Genomic DNA, 19,485 nt, shown 5'->3' with positions numbered 1-19,485 from the left:
ATTATAGGTCAGATTATACTGAACGTCTTTAATTGCTTTTGAAGAAGGAGGGAAAAAAGCTTTCTCTGATTTAAGCCTCAAAGCCAGTTAGGCTTTGAAGTTTATGGCAAACGTCAAGAAAGGGAAGGGAGTTCAAGCCAGCTCAGTGCTCTAAATGCAGCTGAGAAGTGAGTTGGGGCAGTTGACTTTCACAACATCAGTTGTTTTGATCAAAGCTAGTGTTTGAAAGTGCATTAAGTCAACAGCCATTAAACTTTTTGCTGTGGTGTATTATCAGTAATGGGGGGGAAAAAAAAAATTCCTTCTAAATGAAATCTTAGAAGGATGAAAAATACAAAGAAAAATCCCTAACATGACTTTCACAGCTTTTTTTTTTGCTTACAAAAATGAAAGTTGAGGCAGCAGGGTTGTGAACTCCAATCTCAGCAGTCAGGCGTAAGAATGCCGCCCTCAAAATGGTGAGGTTTTAAAAATTATTGTGGTTTGACTTTCTTTGGTCATCCTATATTTGAAAATTCAAAGTTCTTGCTTTCTTATATAATACAAATACAAAACCTTAAAATTTTCTTGAAAAAATATGATGTTATTCTGCTGTAAGAGACTTGTGTGATTTCAAGATCTGGCATTCTTTTTAAAATGCTGTTACACTGACCACATACAAGCTGTGGTGAGCAAGACTGAACTCTTCTCTCTGGGTTGACCTTTTGGTTCATAGGAGACTTGGTTGATGACAAACCATTCAGTCTAGTGAAGTGGGTGGGGATTGTCTGAATTTTTATTTCCTACAAGTCCTGTAAGCATTTGTATTTTCTAGTATTGGATTTATGAGTAACTTGGAATTGCCTCTGAAATATATGAAGAAAAAAAAATTACTACTTTTTGTAAGTATGTCCTAGGCAAAAAACTGAAACACATGTTAAATATAGACGATTAAATGCGAGTTTGCTTAGTTCTGGTCCTAGTTTATGCATACATTCTGTCTGTACAATCTCAGCGCTTTCAAGTATATTAATAGGATTTCTAGATGTTGAAAACATTTATAAATTTATAATGTTGTTCCCTATCCCACACCTTTCTAATAATGCTTGCATAGCGTGTTTAATAATTTACATATCACTTAGATAGCAGTATTTGATAAAGTCACTATGCCAAATTCAGCTTCCAATGTTATATGTTTCTTTGTTTGACTACTATAGTGAAGAATACAAAGTAAAACTTTGATTATATCTTTCGTAATGTTGTTGTTCAGTAATGTTCTGAGGCAAAGAAATTTGAATCATGGGGAAAGCCGAGCCGTTAACAAACCAGTTTGGTCTTTGTTAGGCAGTAGAGTAGACATAGGAATATATTACATATGATTATCATAAAATTATGGCTTGGAAATTGAACAGTCATGCTGCTGCATTTTAGACAGTACATTTATAATAAGCTGTAATAAAGTAAACATTTTGAATGGATATAAGAAGAGGCATTGCTTGAGATCACAAATGTACATTCAATTCATGCTTTTGAAGCTCAATTTAACAAAGTAAATTTCTTGTAGTGTTAACACAGTTGTCAGTGGTGAATTTTGATTTATGGGGAAAAAAAACTTTAAGCATATAAAACTGGCTGTTAGGGATCTAAATGGAAGAAAATAGTATGATTCATAATGGCTGTAATTTGAAAGCTGCGTGTTGTTACAAGTAAAAGTGGGTTTAAAAGACTCACTTGCAATTACTTGCTTCTTCGGATTCTAGTTTAAATTTCTTTTGGTTTATTCTGGTATCATTTGTCATTCTTCTGAAAGAATATAAAACCATGGTTTCTAAGAACATTTCAGAAGTCAGATGAGCAATGATTAGAATTAGATTTAGGGCCCGATCCTGATAACACTAGTGTGGGCTAATTGATTTTGTGAAGCTGCTCAGAGGTATATAACTTACAAGGATAAGAGTTTTTAGAGCTGGGGCCCACATGAATAGCAATCAGATACTATCTGACTCATAAAAGCACTTTTTCCTCATGATAGAGAAGGGCTGCTGGGAAGCTCCTGATAGTCTAGCCCCAGGGAGTCTCCCTGTAACCCATCCCTGGCAGTGTGACAAGTGACAGAGCCCCTTTTATGGTGTAAGAAGTACAGATAAAGTGAGATTAAATTGAACTCCTACAGTAGCAATAGATTGGTTGCATAGAAAAGATGAAAAACAGTTAGATGAGAAAGTACATAGTAAAATATATGTATGATAAACACAAACATTTGTCAAAAGAGCCATCATTATAGAGGTGAAGTCCAAAATGCGAAAGACAGAAAATGTCAAAAACTCTTCATCCTGTTCTGACAGTCATCTAGATTGTTTCATTTATTTTGAGGTATAGAAATAGCATTGCCAAAGGTTGTAAAATAGTGATAGCATTGCTTTTGGCTCCAGAATATTTCTTTGGGTTGCAACTGATAAATTTTTAAAGAGATCGCAGCTGCCCTGTGTCAGAAGTTTTCTTGATAGCATGAGTGTAATTATCCGAGGAGTAATTAAGATTGGGTTTAGAGAACCTAATGGGGGGTAAATGCTTCCCCTGTTGTGTGACCACAAACCATCTCTCTCTGTTTCCCCATTTGCAAATGGAGAATATGAAATTCATAGTTTATTAATGAGCTAAGTGGTGTTTTCAGTGTTCCTTACTGTTGGTGCATAACTCTTGTCTCCTGGACCTTTGTGTCTTAGCATTCAGTGCTCTCAAGTTTGAGGCTGGCTTTCTCATGCAAAAGTAGTCTGAGTGAATAAAACACAAATGAGGGTTAAGACTGTCTTTCAGAAGCTAGCTCATGTCAGCTAGAAATACAATCCTCAAAATATATCAGGCTGTGAGTGAAATGTTTACTCCCAGAAAAATTTCTATATTACAATTTCAGCTTTCTCTGTCAACTTGCACCATACATCCGTGCTCTGTCTTCCCCTCCTGTACAGTTTCTTACCTCTCTGGTGGGAGAATAGCTTTTGTCAAAAACCTCCAGTGGATTTCTTGTCCTTCACTGAAAGAATTTTTTTGCTTATTTGTTTTTGCATAACCTGCTGAACGGTTCTGTCGTTTTCTGTGGTGTTTTATTACTTTGTTTGCATCTGCCTGTTTTTCTTTGGTACTTCGACAAACAACCTCAAGTTTCAGTACTGACCCCAAGGATTATTAGTGGCACAGTTGGTCTTGGTGTGCCAAATCCAAGGTGGCTGTCCCTGGCCTCTGCAAAGTTACCCCAGATGCTTGCAGTGAAGCACAGTTATTACCTCTTTCTAAAAAATCCATGCGCTATAGAGCAGGTGAAGGTCAGTTTGCGCCAAATACACATCCTCTCTATAGTAAGTTCAAACTAACACTTGCTTTGAGAGCTCTGTTACTGCTCTCTTACTGCTTGGGTGTTTACTGCAGTTCCCCCATCCCCTAGAATTTCCTTCTCTTTCATCAGCACATCCTGAGGGTTAGAATTATCATAGAAGAATCACAGAACCACAAAATGGTTTAGATTGGAATGGACCTTTAAGATCATCTAGTTCGAACCCCCCTGCCATGGGCAGGGACACCTTCCACTAGACCAGGTTGCTCAAAGCCCCGTCCAACCTGGCCTTGAACACTTCCAGGAAGAGGATAGCCACAACTTCCCTGGGCAACCTCTTCCAGTATCTCACCACCCTCCCAGCATAGAATTTCTTCCTTCTATCTAATCTAGATCTACTGTCTTTCAGTTTAAAACATTAGCCCTTGTCCTATCACTACACTCGCCAGTGAAGAGTCCCTCCCCACCTTTTCTGTAGGCCCCTTTAGATACTGGAAGGCCACTATAAGGTCTCCCTAGAACCTTCTCTTCTCCAGGCTGAACAACCCCAACTCTCTCAGCCTGTCCTCACAGAGGAGGTGCTCCAGCCCCCTGACCATCTTTATGGCCTCCTCTGGACCCACTCAAGCAGGTACATGTCTGTCTTATGCTGGGGACCTCAGATCTGGATGCAGTACTCCAAGCAGGGTCTCATGAGAGCAGAGTAGAGGAAGAGAATCATCTTCCTCACCTGCTAAGTGGTCCAAATGTCTTGAACTGTCCACTTGGACATCAAGGCATTGACTGCAACTCTTTGAGTGTGACCATCCATCCAATTCCTTATCCTCTGAGTTGGTCCATCTGTCAGATCAATGTCTCTCCAATTTAGAGACATGAATGTTATGCGGGACAGTGTTAAATGCTTTGCACAAGTCCAGGTAGATGATCTCAGTTTGCTCTTCCCTTGTCTACCAACACTGTAACCCTGTTGTAGAAGGGCACCACATTTGTCATGCACAATTTGCCCTTAGAAAAGCCATGTTGGCTGTCACCAGTCACCTTCTTATTTATCATGTGCCTTAACAGAGTTTCTGGGAGGACCTGCACCATGATCTTACCAGGCACAGAAGTGAGACTGCTTGGCTTGTAATTGCCCAGGTCTTCTTTTCGTCCCTCTTTAAAAATGAGGGCTATATTTTCCCTTTTTCAGTTGGTGGAAACTTCACTGGACTGCTACGACTTCTCAAATATGACGGATAGTGGCTGAGCCGATTTATCCGCCAGTTCCCTCAGGACCTGCAGATGCATCTCATCAGGTCCTGTGGACTTGTGCACCTTCAGGTTCCTTAGACAGTCTCAAACCTGATCTTCTCCTACAGTGGATGGTTCTTCATTCTACCAGTCCCTGCCTTTGTCTTCTCTATCCTGAGCAGTGTGGCTGGAGCACCTTCTGGTGAAGACTGAGGCAAAAAAGTCATTGACTACTTCAGCCTTCTTCATGTCCCAGGTAACCAGGTCTCCTGCTTGCTTCCAGAGAGGGCCCATATTTTCCCTAGTCTTCCTCTTTTCACTGATGCACCTATAGAAGCTTTCAGATTTTAATTCTGTCTGGACTTTGGCCTTCCCAACATAATCCCTGGCTGCTCGGACAGTTTCTCTGTATTCCTCCCAGAATTCCTCCTCTCCATATATCTGTCCTTGCTTCCACCCTCCTGTAGGCTTCCTTTCTGTGTTTAAGTTTGTACAGGAGCTCCTTGTTCATCCATGCAAGTCTCTTGGTGTTTTTGCTTGACTTCCTTTTTGTTGAGATGCATCGCTCCTGAACTTGGAGGAGGTGATCTTTCAACCAGCTTTCTTGGACCCTTCTTGTCTCTAGGGCTTTATCCTGTGGTACTCTACCAAGCAGATCTTTGAAGAGGCCAAAATCTGCTTTCCTGAAGTTCAGAGTAGCAAGGTTGCTGTGTGCCCTTCTCGCTGCCCTAAGGATCTTGAACTTCACCATTTCATAGTCAGTGCAGCCCAGGCTGCCCTTGAGCTTCACACTCCCCACCAGCCCCTCCTTGTTGGTGAGAACAAGGTCCAGCATCACACCTCTCCTTATTGTCTCCTCTATCACTTGGAGAAGGAAGTTACCGTCAACGCATTCCAGCAGCCTCCTGCTTATGCCCTGCTGTGATGTCCTGCCAACAGATACTGGGTTGGTCAAAGTCCCTCATGAGGACCAGGGCTTGTGAACACGAGGCTGATTATATGTGTGGCTTTTTTAATACGGCTTTATATAATTAAGAACTCATCACAGTGATGATATGCCAGGTTCATGAGTCCTCAGCACAAAATTCTTCCATTTCTCAGTTTTTACAGATGTACGGAGAGATCTTTTTACTTGAATCCATCAACCTGTAATGATTAGAGTGCCTAGGCAAGGAATATCAATCTAGGAGAACAATCATTTATTACTTTGTTTCATTTACCTGTTCCAAGATGCGTATGGACCCTTGGATCTCTGCTTCCCATTCCTGATGGTAGTTAAAAGAGAACAGAATTTTGAAAAGCTTTAAAGTTCCCTTGGGATTTAGGTGAAGATGACTAAAGTCTAGCAGGAAGGTCAGCTGCTCTTTGAGTGCTGTAGATGGCTGAATTGTAATACCTAAAAGTGTTCAAAGAGTTTGTTTGTTTGCTGTGTCTGTCCAGGTTTTCCCATTGAGTGAAATGGGAAGTATAGTAAAAGAATATCTTGAAGAGTGTGCATTATCGAGCAAAGCATTTGTGCAAACAGATACATTTCCACATCACGGTCTTAGGAGTTACCAGTTACCTGATTTGTTGTAGGTACCAGTGTTCCTCTGAGAGTCCCAAACAAAGCTCAGAAAAACATTGGGTTTTTTACAGATAGTTCAGGTGGTGCTGCAAGGTCAGGTGGGCAGGAGATCTTTCAGGATACATTAAGAAATCTATTCCCAGCTGGCACTGGAAGTCATTAAACTTGTAATACCACTGATAAGAGGAAGGCTTTTTACTTCTGATGTTTTCATCAGTTATCAGGAAAACCCCAGGACTCCAACCCATTCTATATATCAGAAAGCAGTATCCATATTTGAAATTACTAATGGAAGAATGAGAAATTCTTTGAGAAAATACTATATGTTAATAAGATAGAATAAATTATGAACTGTGAGTGCTATACACTAGAAGTCAAAAACAAAAAACTAATTCACAATTTAAAAAACCTTCACTCTTGTGATTTTGAAATGTGATATTTTTTTTTTTTTACTTTCTCTGTACTTTTTCAGTGCTTGGTGTTAGCACTGTGGTTTAATTTGGTGTGAACAAAAATGTTAAAATTTTTATATTTCTTAATGTTCCTTTCCAGGAATGAGATCTCAAATTTGGAGCATTTCCATTTTCTATGTACACAAGAAGTGACGTAGTTACACTTAGAGGGCTTCTTTAAATAAACATATCAACTGCATTGTGCTTACCCAAGCTGATAACCATTTGTTGGGTAATATATTACTTAAAAGAAAATACAATCTGTATGTTTAATTTAGCAACAGAATTGATTATCAGTGCTCTTATTTTACTTTTGACAAATCTGCATTTTTGATAAAATAATCTCTTGGGTCATATTAAGAAATGGCTATTAAGCTACATTACAAAATCTGTTTTGGCTTGAACAAAAATATGAAGTAGATTATTTAACTGACTAACTTTTGCCAGTTAACAGTATTAGTATTTGTTGTTCTGTGTACACTAGTGGTATGAACAGGCATTTAATAACAATCTATTAATTGTTTATAGTCCTTTGAGAAGTTTTACTATGGAAAACATGAGATATGGGGAATGAGGGGGAAAAAAGCTCTTTAAAAGCATCTGAACAAGCTGTCTGAGAAGTAGGTAAAAGACACTGAAGGAAGAACTTGTATTAGGGGCTGCACTGTGCCCTGTAAATGTTGAGAGCTCTAATAACTACATGGCTACTGACTGTGGTGTTCTTATTCAAATCATTAGAATTTCTTATAGTCATGTCCTCATCTGTAATCACACGTAAGAGTCCTTTCCCAGGATAGTCCTTGCCCATACACACATTCCTCTTGAAAGCTGGGCATGCACTAAAATCATGCACTTCAAAGCTTTTTTTAGGTGTATTCTCAAAATAATTGGGAGCCCTGTCTCTCATACCTAATTTCTTCTCAGTTGCCTTGGTTTGACATGAAGGTCCTTGGAGTCTTCTTGTCGCCATTAAGTCTTCAGTCTTTGAAAAGATCTCTAGTTTGGCTTATCTTTATACCTTTAGAAGCTGTTTATTTTGTTACTGCTTCTTCTTTGTTTTGTCTGCATCCTGTTTCTTCAGGAAGTCTTGACCCCTCTTTGTTCCCTCAAATCCTCTGTAATTGTTCTTCTTGTTCCCCAACTGTTGTCGTTGCTTTTCCCTGGTCTTCAGATGATGCCCTTATTGCTATGCAGTCATAATACCAATTAATTCTCTCCATCATCTAGGATATTTCACATTGCTTAAGTTTAGAAATAAAGTCTATAGTACTTTGCAGTTCTGGACAGTCACAGCATTTGAGAGTAATGAAGAAATTGTGATTTATGATGTGCTGTTTTGCTGGAGAGGTTTTTTTTCCTAAATTGTCATTTGTGGCTGAATATATCCCAAGACCCTCAGGACAAGGAGATCACAAATGCCATAATTTTTGGACAGTTCTTAGAAAAATGTGGTTTAATTTTTGCAGGATGGTTGGCTAGAGAAGGTGTCAGCTCCAGTTCTCCTCTAGTCTGAGACTGGGAAGCAACCTAAAGGTTTCTCCTTCATGAACACACCGCTGATCACTTAATTTGGGCTTTCACTTGTTTGTTTGCTTAGGCTTTGAGAATGGATCCAAATGGACAACAGTTAGTTATGATACTAGGAGAGGAAGAATTACTTTCCAGGCCTGATGTGGCAGATCTAAACTCAAGGCAGTGGAACTTGTGTGTAAAAAAACTAATACAAACTGTTTGTATACTGACAATCATAGAATGGTTTGGGTTGGGAGGAACCTTAAAGATCACCTAGTTCCAACCCCCTGCCATGGGCAGGGACACCTTACACTAGACCAGGTTGCTCAAAGCCCCGTCCAACCCGGCCTTGAACACTGCCAGGGAGGGGGCAGCCACAGCTTCTCTGGGCAACATGTTCCAGTGTCTCACCACCCTCGCAGTAAAGAACTTTTTCCTTCTATCTAATCTGAATTTATGCTTTCACTTTAAAGCCACTACCCCTTGTCTTATAACTACATGCCCTTGTAAAAAGTCCCTCTGCAGCTTTCTTGTAGACACCTTTAAGTACTGGAAGGCTGCTATAAGTTCTCCTCAGAGCCTTCTCTTCTACAGGCTGAACAAGCCCAACTCTTTCCAGAGGCCCTCCTCTGGACCCACTCGAGCAGATCCATGTCCTTCTTATGTTGGAGACCCCAGAGCTGGACACAGTACTGCAGGTAGTATCTCATGAGAGCGGAGTAGAGGGGGAGAATCACCTCCCTTGACCTGCTGGCCACACTTCTCGTGATGCACCCCAGAATATGGTTGGATTTCTGGGCTGCGAGTGCATTGCTGGCTCGTAGTCAGTTTTCTATCCACTAGTACCCCAAAGTCATCCTCTGCAGGGCTGCTCTCAATCCAGTCATCTCTCAGCCTGTATTTGTGCTTGGGATTGCCTCAACCCATGTGCAAAACCTTGCCTTGTTGAACTTCATGAGGTGATTTTGATAACGGGCTTTTGATACTTGAGCATATCAAAAAGGAACGCCTTCATTGCACATGCCAGTTAAAAAAGTAAAGGCAGATTCTTCTTAGAAAATAGAAGGCTTATTACATTTAGACTCTATCTTGCCTGTGTGTTATTGTTCCTTTTTCTAATTCTGTATTTAGAAATAACGGTCTTTTTTAATTTCATGAGATCTCAGCTGCTGCTTTTGCTCATTTGTTCTCTCATGGAAGTTAACATTTTCTGCATCTACTATTACGATCATTTCTTCTGGGATCTTAGAAATAGGCTGATGACTAGGGATGTGGAATAAACAATAGAAATAGGTGAACTGAATAATGATTTTCTTTCTATAAATGTAATGGGGGAAGTGCACAAAAAGACATATGAAGAGAGAAAGGGTTTGAAAGAGTGTGTTAAGATTTTGCTTACAAATATCACTTTTTTTAAAGGGAATTATAATTTCAGTTGCTTTGTAAAAAATACACATACAGAATCATACAGCTTCTTTCAGTCAAGTCTCCATTTATCTAAAACCTTACCTCCTTTTTTCTTTCTAAAGAACTTGAATATGGGGAAGGTAGATAGGTTTTTAAAGTTTAAGCCTGTCCACTGTAGACCTGCTTTCTGAAATTCTAACATAATTTCCTTAAAATCTAAATTTTCATTGTTAATACCTCTTACGTAAAGTAGTGGCTTGCCCAGGAATTTCTTTCTCCTTCAGGATTAAGGGTGATGAGACTAATGCTTGAGAGAAGTCTTCACAGAAAATATGTATGCTTCAAATAAATGAAAGAATAACTCAACAGGTGGCATGATGGACCAGTATGATGATCAAGAGCACTGTGGAGATAGACAGGAAAGCCTTGACCACTAGTAGTCAGCAGAAATAATGCAGGCATGTTCATGGTACTAGAGCTAACTTCATTCAATGTAAATGGTTCCTCATTTTTTTCAGCTGGATATATTGTTTTTTCACATTTTGCTCTAAATTATCATAAAATGTGTCTTCATATAAACACATTGTTGTGATTCATCTCAAAAGGCTCTATTATTCTGCCAGGTGAGATAATTCGAATATATTTAAATATCTATATTTAAATATATTTTGAATTTCTTTCAGAACATAGGAGATGGAAGGAGACTGGAAAATGAGAGGTTTCCTAAACCTTAACTGTCATCATTCTTAGAAAAAAAGGAATAATCTTACCCTACCAAAGTTTTTCCTAGTGAATAAATAACCCAGATGATGATGGCAGTGGGAAATCTTTCTCAGCAGGGAGAGGAAGATAGCTGTCATCTTCATGTAATCTGACATTCTTAGGAAATGGTGCTGTATTACATACAGCCTAATTGACTGAATGAGCTGTTGCTGAAATGGGGATGCAGTTCTTGCCCACTTTTTTCCAATCACATCTTGCAATCTAGCAGTACTGTAGTGAATCAGCTTCCAAGGGGAAGCTCATCTATATTTTTGGGAAGTGATTTCTCTTGGGCAAGCAGGCTGGTTCCTTATAACTAGATTGAATACAGTTAGGAACAGTAAGTGTTCTTGCTGAGGAACAATTTCCTTCCTCCTAAAAGGAAAGTAATGTACAGGTTGGTGTTTGTCCTTGCCCAGGACACTGTTGCAGCCCAGACCCGAGATGCTGTTCTGATGCACACGCCACCTCTGGCAGCCCTGTGTCTGAGATGTGATCCTCTGGGCTTCTAATTCTGACTGGCTGTTCAAAAATATGCTAGGAAATTAATACTTAATTAAGGGAGGCTCCACGGAGTCCGTTGTGTGGTGGGAGTTTCCGTCTTGAAATTGCTGAATGCTCGTTCAAGACATTTTATCAACAGTATGGCAGAAGCATTGGCACTGTACCAGAAGCTTTGCTGCTGATGAGGATAAGCATTTTGGCTGAGAACTGGCATCATTCCTAAGATACTTCTGTTTCTGTGAAGCACTAGCTAAAAGAAGTATCTCTCAGGAAAAAAAATGATGGTGCATTATTCAGAATCTCCTATGGACTGTAATGCTTAAGGGGGAAAAGGAGGGACGAACCCCATACTCCAAAGGGAGAATTGAGAAGACACAGCTCTGAGCACCTGAGAATGAGTTCCCAAAGGGAAGGAAATTTGAGGCGGTTAAATTTGACTGTTTCCCTGTCCTGCTTTAGAACTGAAATAACAGAAAGTAGCATGCAAGTGATGGGTAGATTAAAGTGTGAATTATGGATATAAGGCTCGCTATGGGTTTATTTATTCCTGTGCATAAACAGTACTAATTTAGAAGTCTACTAAGATGCAATAGAGTAGAAGAGTATTTTTGATGCTGAAAAGTGTGTTTTTCTCACGGTACTTGTGGTCTTGATCAAATGACCAGCAGTTCCTAAAATGTTCATTAATATTACAGTAAGTACATTTACAGGGCTGAGGTCAGTTAAAGTATAGGGAAGAGTAAGTGCTGTATTTCTTCCTTTGTAAAATAATGACTACAGCTTACAATTGTTAAAGACTGTGATCACCAGTTTTGTAATGGGAAGATTAGTTTTAAGTCAATGCTTTGGCTGGTGTTCATGATTTGTGGAAAGATCTATTTTCCAGATTGCTAATGAATGGCCAAACAAATATATAGATAGTTAATGCTATTTAACTGCCACAGTCAGATAAAACTGCCTTCTAGTTTATTGCTATTCTGAGCATCTGAACAGTAGAATGATAAACCTTGAAAAAGCCTTATGAGATGATTAGTTAGTTGAAGCCATTGCCTGCAGTTTTATACATTTCTCTGTCTAGCAGGTGATCCTTCTAACATTTCCCTGCTTTGGCAGAAAATCAGACACACGGTCATACCCCCTGCTGCCCCCGCTTCCACTAGGCAGCTGTTTTCAAAGTAATATACCTTCCCAAGGCACTGCACAGCCAAGAGTTCCTTCCTGGATTTATGCATCCATAGCGCGCTAGAAAAGGATGTTGTGCTTTCCTGCATACACCCGATGGAACATAAACATGTCCACAAATGTGTGTCAATCAAACATCTGGACTGTATATAGCTTTTCAACGTGGATGGAAAGAAGTGACGTGCTGTGCAGAGCATGCTGCAAAGGAAACGATAGCTGATCTGGGCAATCGATTGATTTCATCTAAGTGATCATCGGCAGACCTTCACTTAAGGATTAAATGATTTTAGGAAAAAAACTCATTTCAGGTGATGAAATGGATGAAGGAATAATATGTGACATGGAAACCTGACTCTGACTCTGTCAGTCCTGTAGCAGGACAGGCCTTGGTTGCAAGTGAGTCTAACAAAGCTGTCTTACAGTGCTATGTTCACTTGGCAAGTAAAATCCCAGGGCTCCCTATCCAGGAATGAACACAAGTATCCAGGATAAATACCAAGAATGTTAGGATTCTGCTTATGAAATTAAAGATAAATCCTGTACCATGCAGTACAGGAGGACTTAGTCCATGCTCAGGACATTTTCTTGAATTAATTGCCTTTATCTGGGAATTAATGGAAAAGAAGTTCAGGGGCCTTTCCACTGTATGTGTTATTAAGCTATCTGGAGACAGTTATGGCCTTTTTCAAATCTGCATCCCTCTGACAGTAGTAAATTCCTGTGTCACCGCTCAATAGCAAGTAGACAACAGAGGTGAAAAATTATGCTAATGAATTGCAATAACCAGTCCCTTTTTATGAAAGCACTTACGCATAAGATGCTGAATCCAAAGCATTACATTACCTTGTACAGCTTTTCATTGGTAAACTATAGCAAACTAAGCACAGTGAGCAGTTAAATACAGCTGTATACTTCTAAAGAGGCCCTTTGGAACAAAGTGAAGTATATGGGTAAAATTGTTAAAGCGTTAGATAAGGTTCTCAGGTTACCATGGTTACTTGAAAATTTTGCATTGTATCATAGATTAGGATGCATAGGATGAAGTAGCCAAAACAACTAGAAGTCCAATGCATATAAACTACATTTCCAAACCACACAGCATTGCCAGATAGAAAGACAAATAGCTCAGGATATTGGCTGCTGACAAATCTATGAATCAATAGAGAGAGGCCTGAAGGAGATTTACAACGTATGTGATTTGAAATCCTGCATGATTTTGGAGTTGCAATCTAAATTTTTTAAGACAAATGAAGAAAAAAAAAAAAAAAAAAGAAAAAGGAAAATACTAATGTAAATAGTGGAGTGATCTTTCATAAGCTCTTTCTGGTATTGAAATCTGACATTTGGCTTGGAAACCTTCAACAAAGCGGGTTGATGAAACATGGATAATACATTTCGTGCACTTAGACTGGCAGTAGCACTTACACTGGAAGCAGTTTATTCCCATGGAAACCTATTTGCATTTGGGCCAGAAGTGACTTTTTCCCCCCCCTCTGTTATTGTTGCTGATGTTTTAGCATAATATAATTGCTGTATATTGACAGCAGATTTGAAAAGTATTTTTAAAATGTTGAGTGGCTGAGCATACGTATAATGGAGATGTAGTCTATGCAGTTTTTCTCTGTAGGATGGAGACATGTTGCTGAAAAATGCAGAGCAGCTTTTGATCTTCTATTATTTATCCCTAAAAGAAAAAACTAAAATACGTTTATCCCAAACAATTTTTTTTTTAAAACAGGTGACAAAAGAACTGAAACAGTATGACAATAAAATCATAGAGTGCAAGTTTGAGAACAACAGCTGGGTCTTCATGAGACAGAGAGTAGACAAAAGCTTTCCAAATGCCTACAGCACTGCCATGGGTGAGTAGAATAATTGCTTTAAAAGTTTTTCAGGGTCAAATTTTAATTTTTTAACTCTGTTCTAGTTTAAGGAAGAAAAGCACTTTGTGTTTTCATTTCTTATTATAGTAATACCTCATCTTGCAAATGCTTATTTCACGGTTAGCTTTTATATAGCATAAATCCTTTGCCTTTTAGGGTTATTTGATTAAATCAGTTACACAAATATTCTGATGTAGTATTTAACAGATAATGCGGAAGCAAGTGCCTAGGTCTTTGTAGAACTGCAAACACTTGCTCAAAGAGATTTTAAATGGCAGGGTATGTCTTTTAAATGAGACCAAGAAAGTTTTTATTTATGGTAACATTGCAACAGCAGTTAATTAACTAAACATCAGTTCCTAGCGTTATGTTGGCTTGTTGGGTTGTAATGTAAACTGGCACACTATGCTGTACAAAAATTCCATTATAATTTCATCTCTATTCAAAACACCAAAACCATTATTGGCAGATGGGATAGAAAATTAATCAGAGAAAAGGTCATCTTAAGTTTCTACAATAGTCGTGCAAACAATAAATAGAGAAACAAATGAAGGGTGGGGGAATATCCCTGCAGAACTGTGAGACTTTTATGTTCTTCTACCAAAAAACATTTTGCCAAGTATTGTAAATTAAGTAATGTTGTTTACTTTCAGGTGAAGTATAAGAGTTTGAATAGAAGTGTGCAAGGCTGAATAACAATAGTCATGTTGATACTGACTTCTGTTAAGTGCCAGAATCAAGTTTAATCATATTTAAATCCATGCTGTTTACTAGGGCGTACGTAGATGATGTAGGATCTTCTCTGAACCAGTCTACTTTTATTCCTGCCTAAGCAGTGAGTAGATTTTCTTGAATAAAGAAAAAAACATGGTCATTTTGCCAGGAGATAATAAATCTGTTGACACCTTAGGGAACCAGCAGAGAATGTAGCTGAAATACTTGCCTGAGCAGTCTTGTCAGGAAAAAGGAACGGGCCACAGAAGTCGTACAAGTACGACGACATCTCTTTGTCACCATGACCTAAATTTATTTTCTCTGTTTCCCTTTATTGTTTCAATAGTATTTTTTGGCGTTTCCCCTTTATTAAGGAGTAGCGTATTCTTTCCTTTGTTCTTAAGAGCATACGTAACTGCCCTTTTTCTCTTCTCATTTTGTCTATTCGTAGAGTGGTTATGTTATTCCTGATCTTTTTTTCCTGCCAAAATACAATGAACTTACTAAAAAGAAAAATTAAAAAGAAAATTAAATGCTACAGGAAAAACTGTTTTAAGAAATATCTCAAATTTTCTGTGGGAATTTTCAAAACAGAATGTTTTCTTTTGGCTTTAAATTTTCATTTTTGGCCTTTTTTCAAAATCTCCAAAAGTTGTATATTTTCATTTGAGACTTCCATTGTCCCCTTCTCTAGATCCTTTCTGCTCTATTTGCTTTCTCTTGATGAAAAATACTATTTATTTTTCCCTGTGGTTGAAATACCAACAAAATAAATACCTGTCTCCATCTTGCTTTTGAACTTCGTTACCTTTCATATTGAAAAGATAAGGGCTTTTTTAGTGATTAAGCTAGGACAGCCCTTAAAAGTTGATACAGAATTATACCAGCTGCCTTGCGGCCCAAATTCTGTTCCTAAACTACTGGTAATCATGCTTTCCCACCACTGAAGTCACATAGAGTACAACTTTTAAAGTACCTTTTCACCAAAAATAAGTAAGATAATTAAAAAATAATGCTAGGAAGATGTTTTATCAATTGTAAAGTAATGCTTTGAAGCGTTCTGAAATTCTACAGGAAAGAAAGTGTTTAAGAGTCATTGTTATTTGCAACAGTGCTATATTGCAATTACATTTTAAGGAGTCTTAATGTTTTTTGGTACTCTAGAGGCTCAGTAGATTGTTTTGCCTGGAAATTGCATACATACTATTGCCAATCCTTACATGCTATAAATAATCCTCTAATCATTTTGTGCTTTCTTCCAAGACAGTCATAGGATTCTTACTTAATTTCTTGCCTTTTATTTTTTCCATCCTTCCTTATTCTCTGGGGAGGATTATTTACGTAGGAATAGTATTAAAGTTACATAGGGAAAGTATTAAAAATACTTCATGTGTTTCAAGGGAAGTAAGTCTTCTTATTTGGTCCATAAAGTCCTGTGCATTACTTACAAACAATGACCTGGAGACTCATGTTCAGTAATCGAGGTGTGCTTGTACATGCATGCCTTGGCCACCACGCAGCACTATGGCCTTTCATCCGTCGTATGCTCTGGTGTGCTAAACATGTAGCTTGCTTGGTGTCGAGTTTTGCTGCCACGTGAAGGTATATGGGTTTAAAAAAGTCCTGTGCATTGTGAGTTTGTGGTGTTTATAGTACTTATTGGTGAAAAAAAAAAAGTTAAATTAAATTCAGAGACTTTCAATATTAGGCCAATCTTGTTTCTAGCTATTTGGATTTGATGAATGTTTTCAAGCCATGTCTCACATGGCCTTCGTTGTTGTTGCATAGGATGTCAGTTCATAGTGTTTTTATAGTTGCTTCTTGAAGCCTACGCACACATGCCTTTTGTTTGTCTTTAAGAGAGATTCCCGTGAGGTGGGGGCCCACTACATGGCTTTGTTCTCTGGGGTAAAGCAGATACTTGCCTCCTGACACAACCATCTTGTGAAAATCTGCATTTAAGGCTCAATACTTCAGCCAAATTATGTTATTTATTTTGCAAAGAGGAGATAAAATTATTGGATTGTTTACTACAACAAATTGGTTTAGTAACTTGAGAATATATTCTTTGTTCCCAGCTGTATGCAACAGCATCCAGAATCCAGTTACGAAGGAGATGCTGTTTGAGTTCATTGACAGATGTACAGCAGCTTCTCAAGGACAGACGCGGAAACACCACCTCGATCCTGACACTGAACTCATGCCACCCCCACCGCCCAAAAGGCCACGTACCATAACATAAGGCCTTGGTCTCAGCAGATAGTGTGTTTACAGTTCTGCAGAAAGTGAAACGCAAGTGTGAAGGCTGGAAAGAAATAAATCTGAATCGCTGTAAATACTGGGGTGTGTTTTTTTGAGTTTGATTTTTTTTTTTTTTTAAATTCTGCATATGAATGGACATTATTTTATAACTGATAAATTCAACCTTACCTTATGGTATTAGAAGATGAAATTTCTAAAGGTTTAGGCAAGAACAGTACAATGAAGTCAATGGAAAGCTGCCTTGTTTATATACAGATCTCTTTTCACTTTTAATTTATAATGTCAGCAATCTGGAACTGAGAAGACATTGGGATGCTGTACTTTTTAGAGGCTGTGTTTAAAAAAAGCAGAAGTGTTTTTTTATTATTGTTATTGGACTGGTTGCAATTTGTTGCCTGTAGTATAATTGATCATAGTTTCCCTGTATTTCTGAGACTTGTGTTTATCAGCAAACAGCAATGGTTTTTGTGCTCCATGTTGGTTAAAAACTAAGTCGCCTTAGATTTCACTAATTTCAAAAATAGCTGGTTTTTTGTTGTTGAAATATTAAAAAGGCAAATCCTTCTTGTAAATAGCATCCCTTTGAAAAGAAATATGCTGGGTGTTTGTTCTTTTCCCCTGTTTGAACCTAACACACCAAATGTATACTGGGCTGATTTTAGCTTTGCCTTTTTAAGTTTATCTGTAGATAAGGAATACACCAAATCGTTAGTATTAAGGTCTCTTGTTTAAGAGACTGTTTCTAGTACAGGGCTTAGTTCTCCACAGTGATACCATTGTAAATATGACAGAAACCTACATGTCACTGTGATATGCAAGGGTAATAATCAGGCGCTAATTGTGTTGTCTTAGATCCAGGCACAAAATGGCAAAAGAAATGCCAGACAACTCCTGTGTAAAGGAGAAGGTAGTTCAGTGGAAGAGAGCTCCATCAGACAGAAAGTCTCCTAGTTTAGGTAACTGCAGGGCAAAATTAAGCCATTTAGAGGGGTGGATGAGTGTCCCAGGGAACAGGACATTCATTTTCAAAGGTTGACTGTCCTGTGGCACCATGGTTATCCACGGGCTGACTGACTTTTTTACCAAATGAAGAAGCACATGAATGCCCTGATGGCTCTTGTTGCAGCGCATTGGCAGATGTTCATAATGCTAGTTTTGAGAAACTGCATTCTGGTTGTCTAAGGGAGGAGTTGTTCTGAGCTGGGATTAATTTGAAACCAAATGCAGATTTTAAAGTTTACTGTACATTTATCAAGCAGGGATCGAATTGGCTCTTTCTATAGTTTACTTAGTGTGTGAGTCATCTATTCACTCAGCAATCTGATTAGTAAAGTTCATTGATTTGTTCTCACTAAAATGCATTTCTGTTTAAATGACTTAATGTTTGTAAGGAAAATTAACTCCTGCTTTTTTTTTTTTCTATATTGAAACTTTAGGACTATGCTTTGTGGTGGCTTCTCTAGTTGTTTCAACCTGTTGTATAAATGCACATGGCATTGTTTAGATGGTGTTCCTAGCATCTCTTTCTGGGATATTCTGTAAGTGTTTTAGAGAATTGAAGGAGTTATATAAGTTACTTTTTATACTATGGTAAAACTTGAGGGGAAAAAAATGCGTTCATCAAAGTTCTTTTTTTCAACTGTACATAGTTTCTGCATATTATCTATACAAAAGATACAATCTCACCTATGCAAGGTTGCAACATTATCTCCTAAAAAGAGCCTTACCAATTTGATGTGAAAACCTATGCAGCCTCTGTGCATCTTGCATTGAAACACACAGTTAATTATTGCTTCACTCAGTATAAATAATATCCCCCAGATTATACTTGTCACTGAGATTGCCATAACATACGCTTTGTCACTGATCTTCATGGTTCTGTGGCAGTTGCAGTGTGTGTGATGACTACAGCCTTCTCCATGAGGTTAGGACATTTCATACTTGTAAGGATGTGTCTGGATTATTTCTGTCTTTCTCCTTCCCAGCCATTGCATCTTGTACTCGAACAAGACCTAGCTTCTGGTTTACCTTTTGTTTTAGAGCTGTAGCACCTCAGGCTGTCTTCCACGTGCATTCCACCAAGTCCATGAATGTGTTGTGGCCCTTGTATTTTGACACTGTCTTTTTTCCCACTCTCAGTTTGAAATGGGTATTTTGAAAGAGTAATGACTCTGTGAAGGTTTAGAGCTCCACTTTCACGTTTGATTGTTGAACTCTTCTTTGCACTATGACCTGTAGCTTTTTAGAGGTCAGTCGCCTTTGCTTTTCTGAAAAAGGAAGCTACTGGTGAAGGGTTGAATGAAGAACATGATGAAAACAAATGGAATTTCACTTAGACCAGATGGGTTTAATGCTGTGAGAAATGCAGACCTCCTTTATCTGCTACTAGATACTGAGGAGATTGAAGCTAAGAAGCAAAGAAGAGTCTGTGCCAGGAAAATAATGATGATAAAAAAACCCTAACTTGTCTATTCTTTGGTGTACAGCATGAATTCATCCACTGTTTTGTCATTTGTTAAATACATAATTAAAATTTGGTTTCAGTGGAGTTTCCATAAAATGTAAGTACATTCCTCTGCAAACTGTGTATTAAGTATTTTAATAAAGTCAGTGGTTTAAAATACTTTTCCAAAGGTTGTGTTTACTTTTGATGCCTGTGCTTTCTTGGTACCGATGCAAGCAGAAGGATACTGTGGTGTT

At 38.3% G+C, this 19,485-nt stretch overlaps 1 protein-coding gene across 1 annotated transcript in view; it reads left to right on the top strand.

Annotated features, from left to right (window-relative positions):
• Window positions 1–19,408, top strand: part of RNGTT (RNA guanylyltransferase and 5'-phosphatase) — a 185,898-nt gene extending 166,490 nt beyond the window's left edge. The window contains exons 14-15 of the mRNA XM_026845915.1: window positions 13,665–13,788; window positions 16,602–19,408. Of these exons, the coding sequence (XP_026701716.1) occupies window positions 13,665–13,788; window positions 16,602–16,765 (288 nt within the window). The 3' untranslated portion in view covers window positions 16,766–19,408. The remainder of the gene's footprint in view (window positions 1–13,664; window positions 13,789–16,601) is intronic.
• Window positions 19,409–19,485: the final 77 nt, after the last annotated feature.

This window comes from Athene cunicularia (assembly GCF_003259725.1).
Source record: "Athene cunicularia isolate RWA chromosome 3 unlocalized genomic scaffold, athCun1 chr3_part1, whole genome shotgun sequence".
Taxonomy (NCBI): domain Eukaryota; kingdom Metazoa; phylum Chordata; class Aves; order Strigiformes; family Strigidae; genus Athene; species Athene cunicularia.
This window is presented reverse-complemented; position numbering and strand designations above follow the sequence as displayed.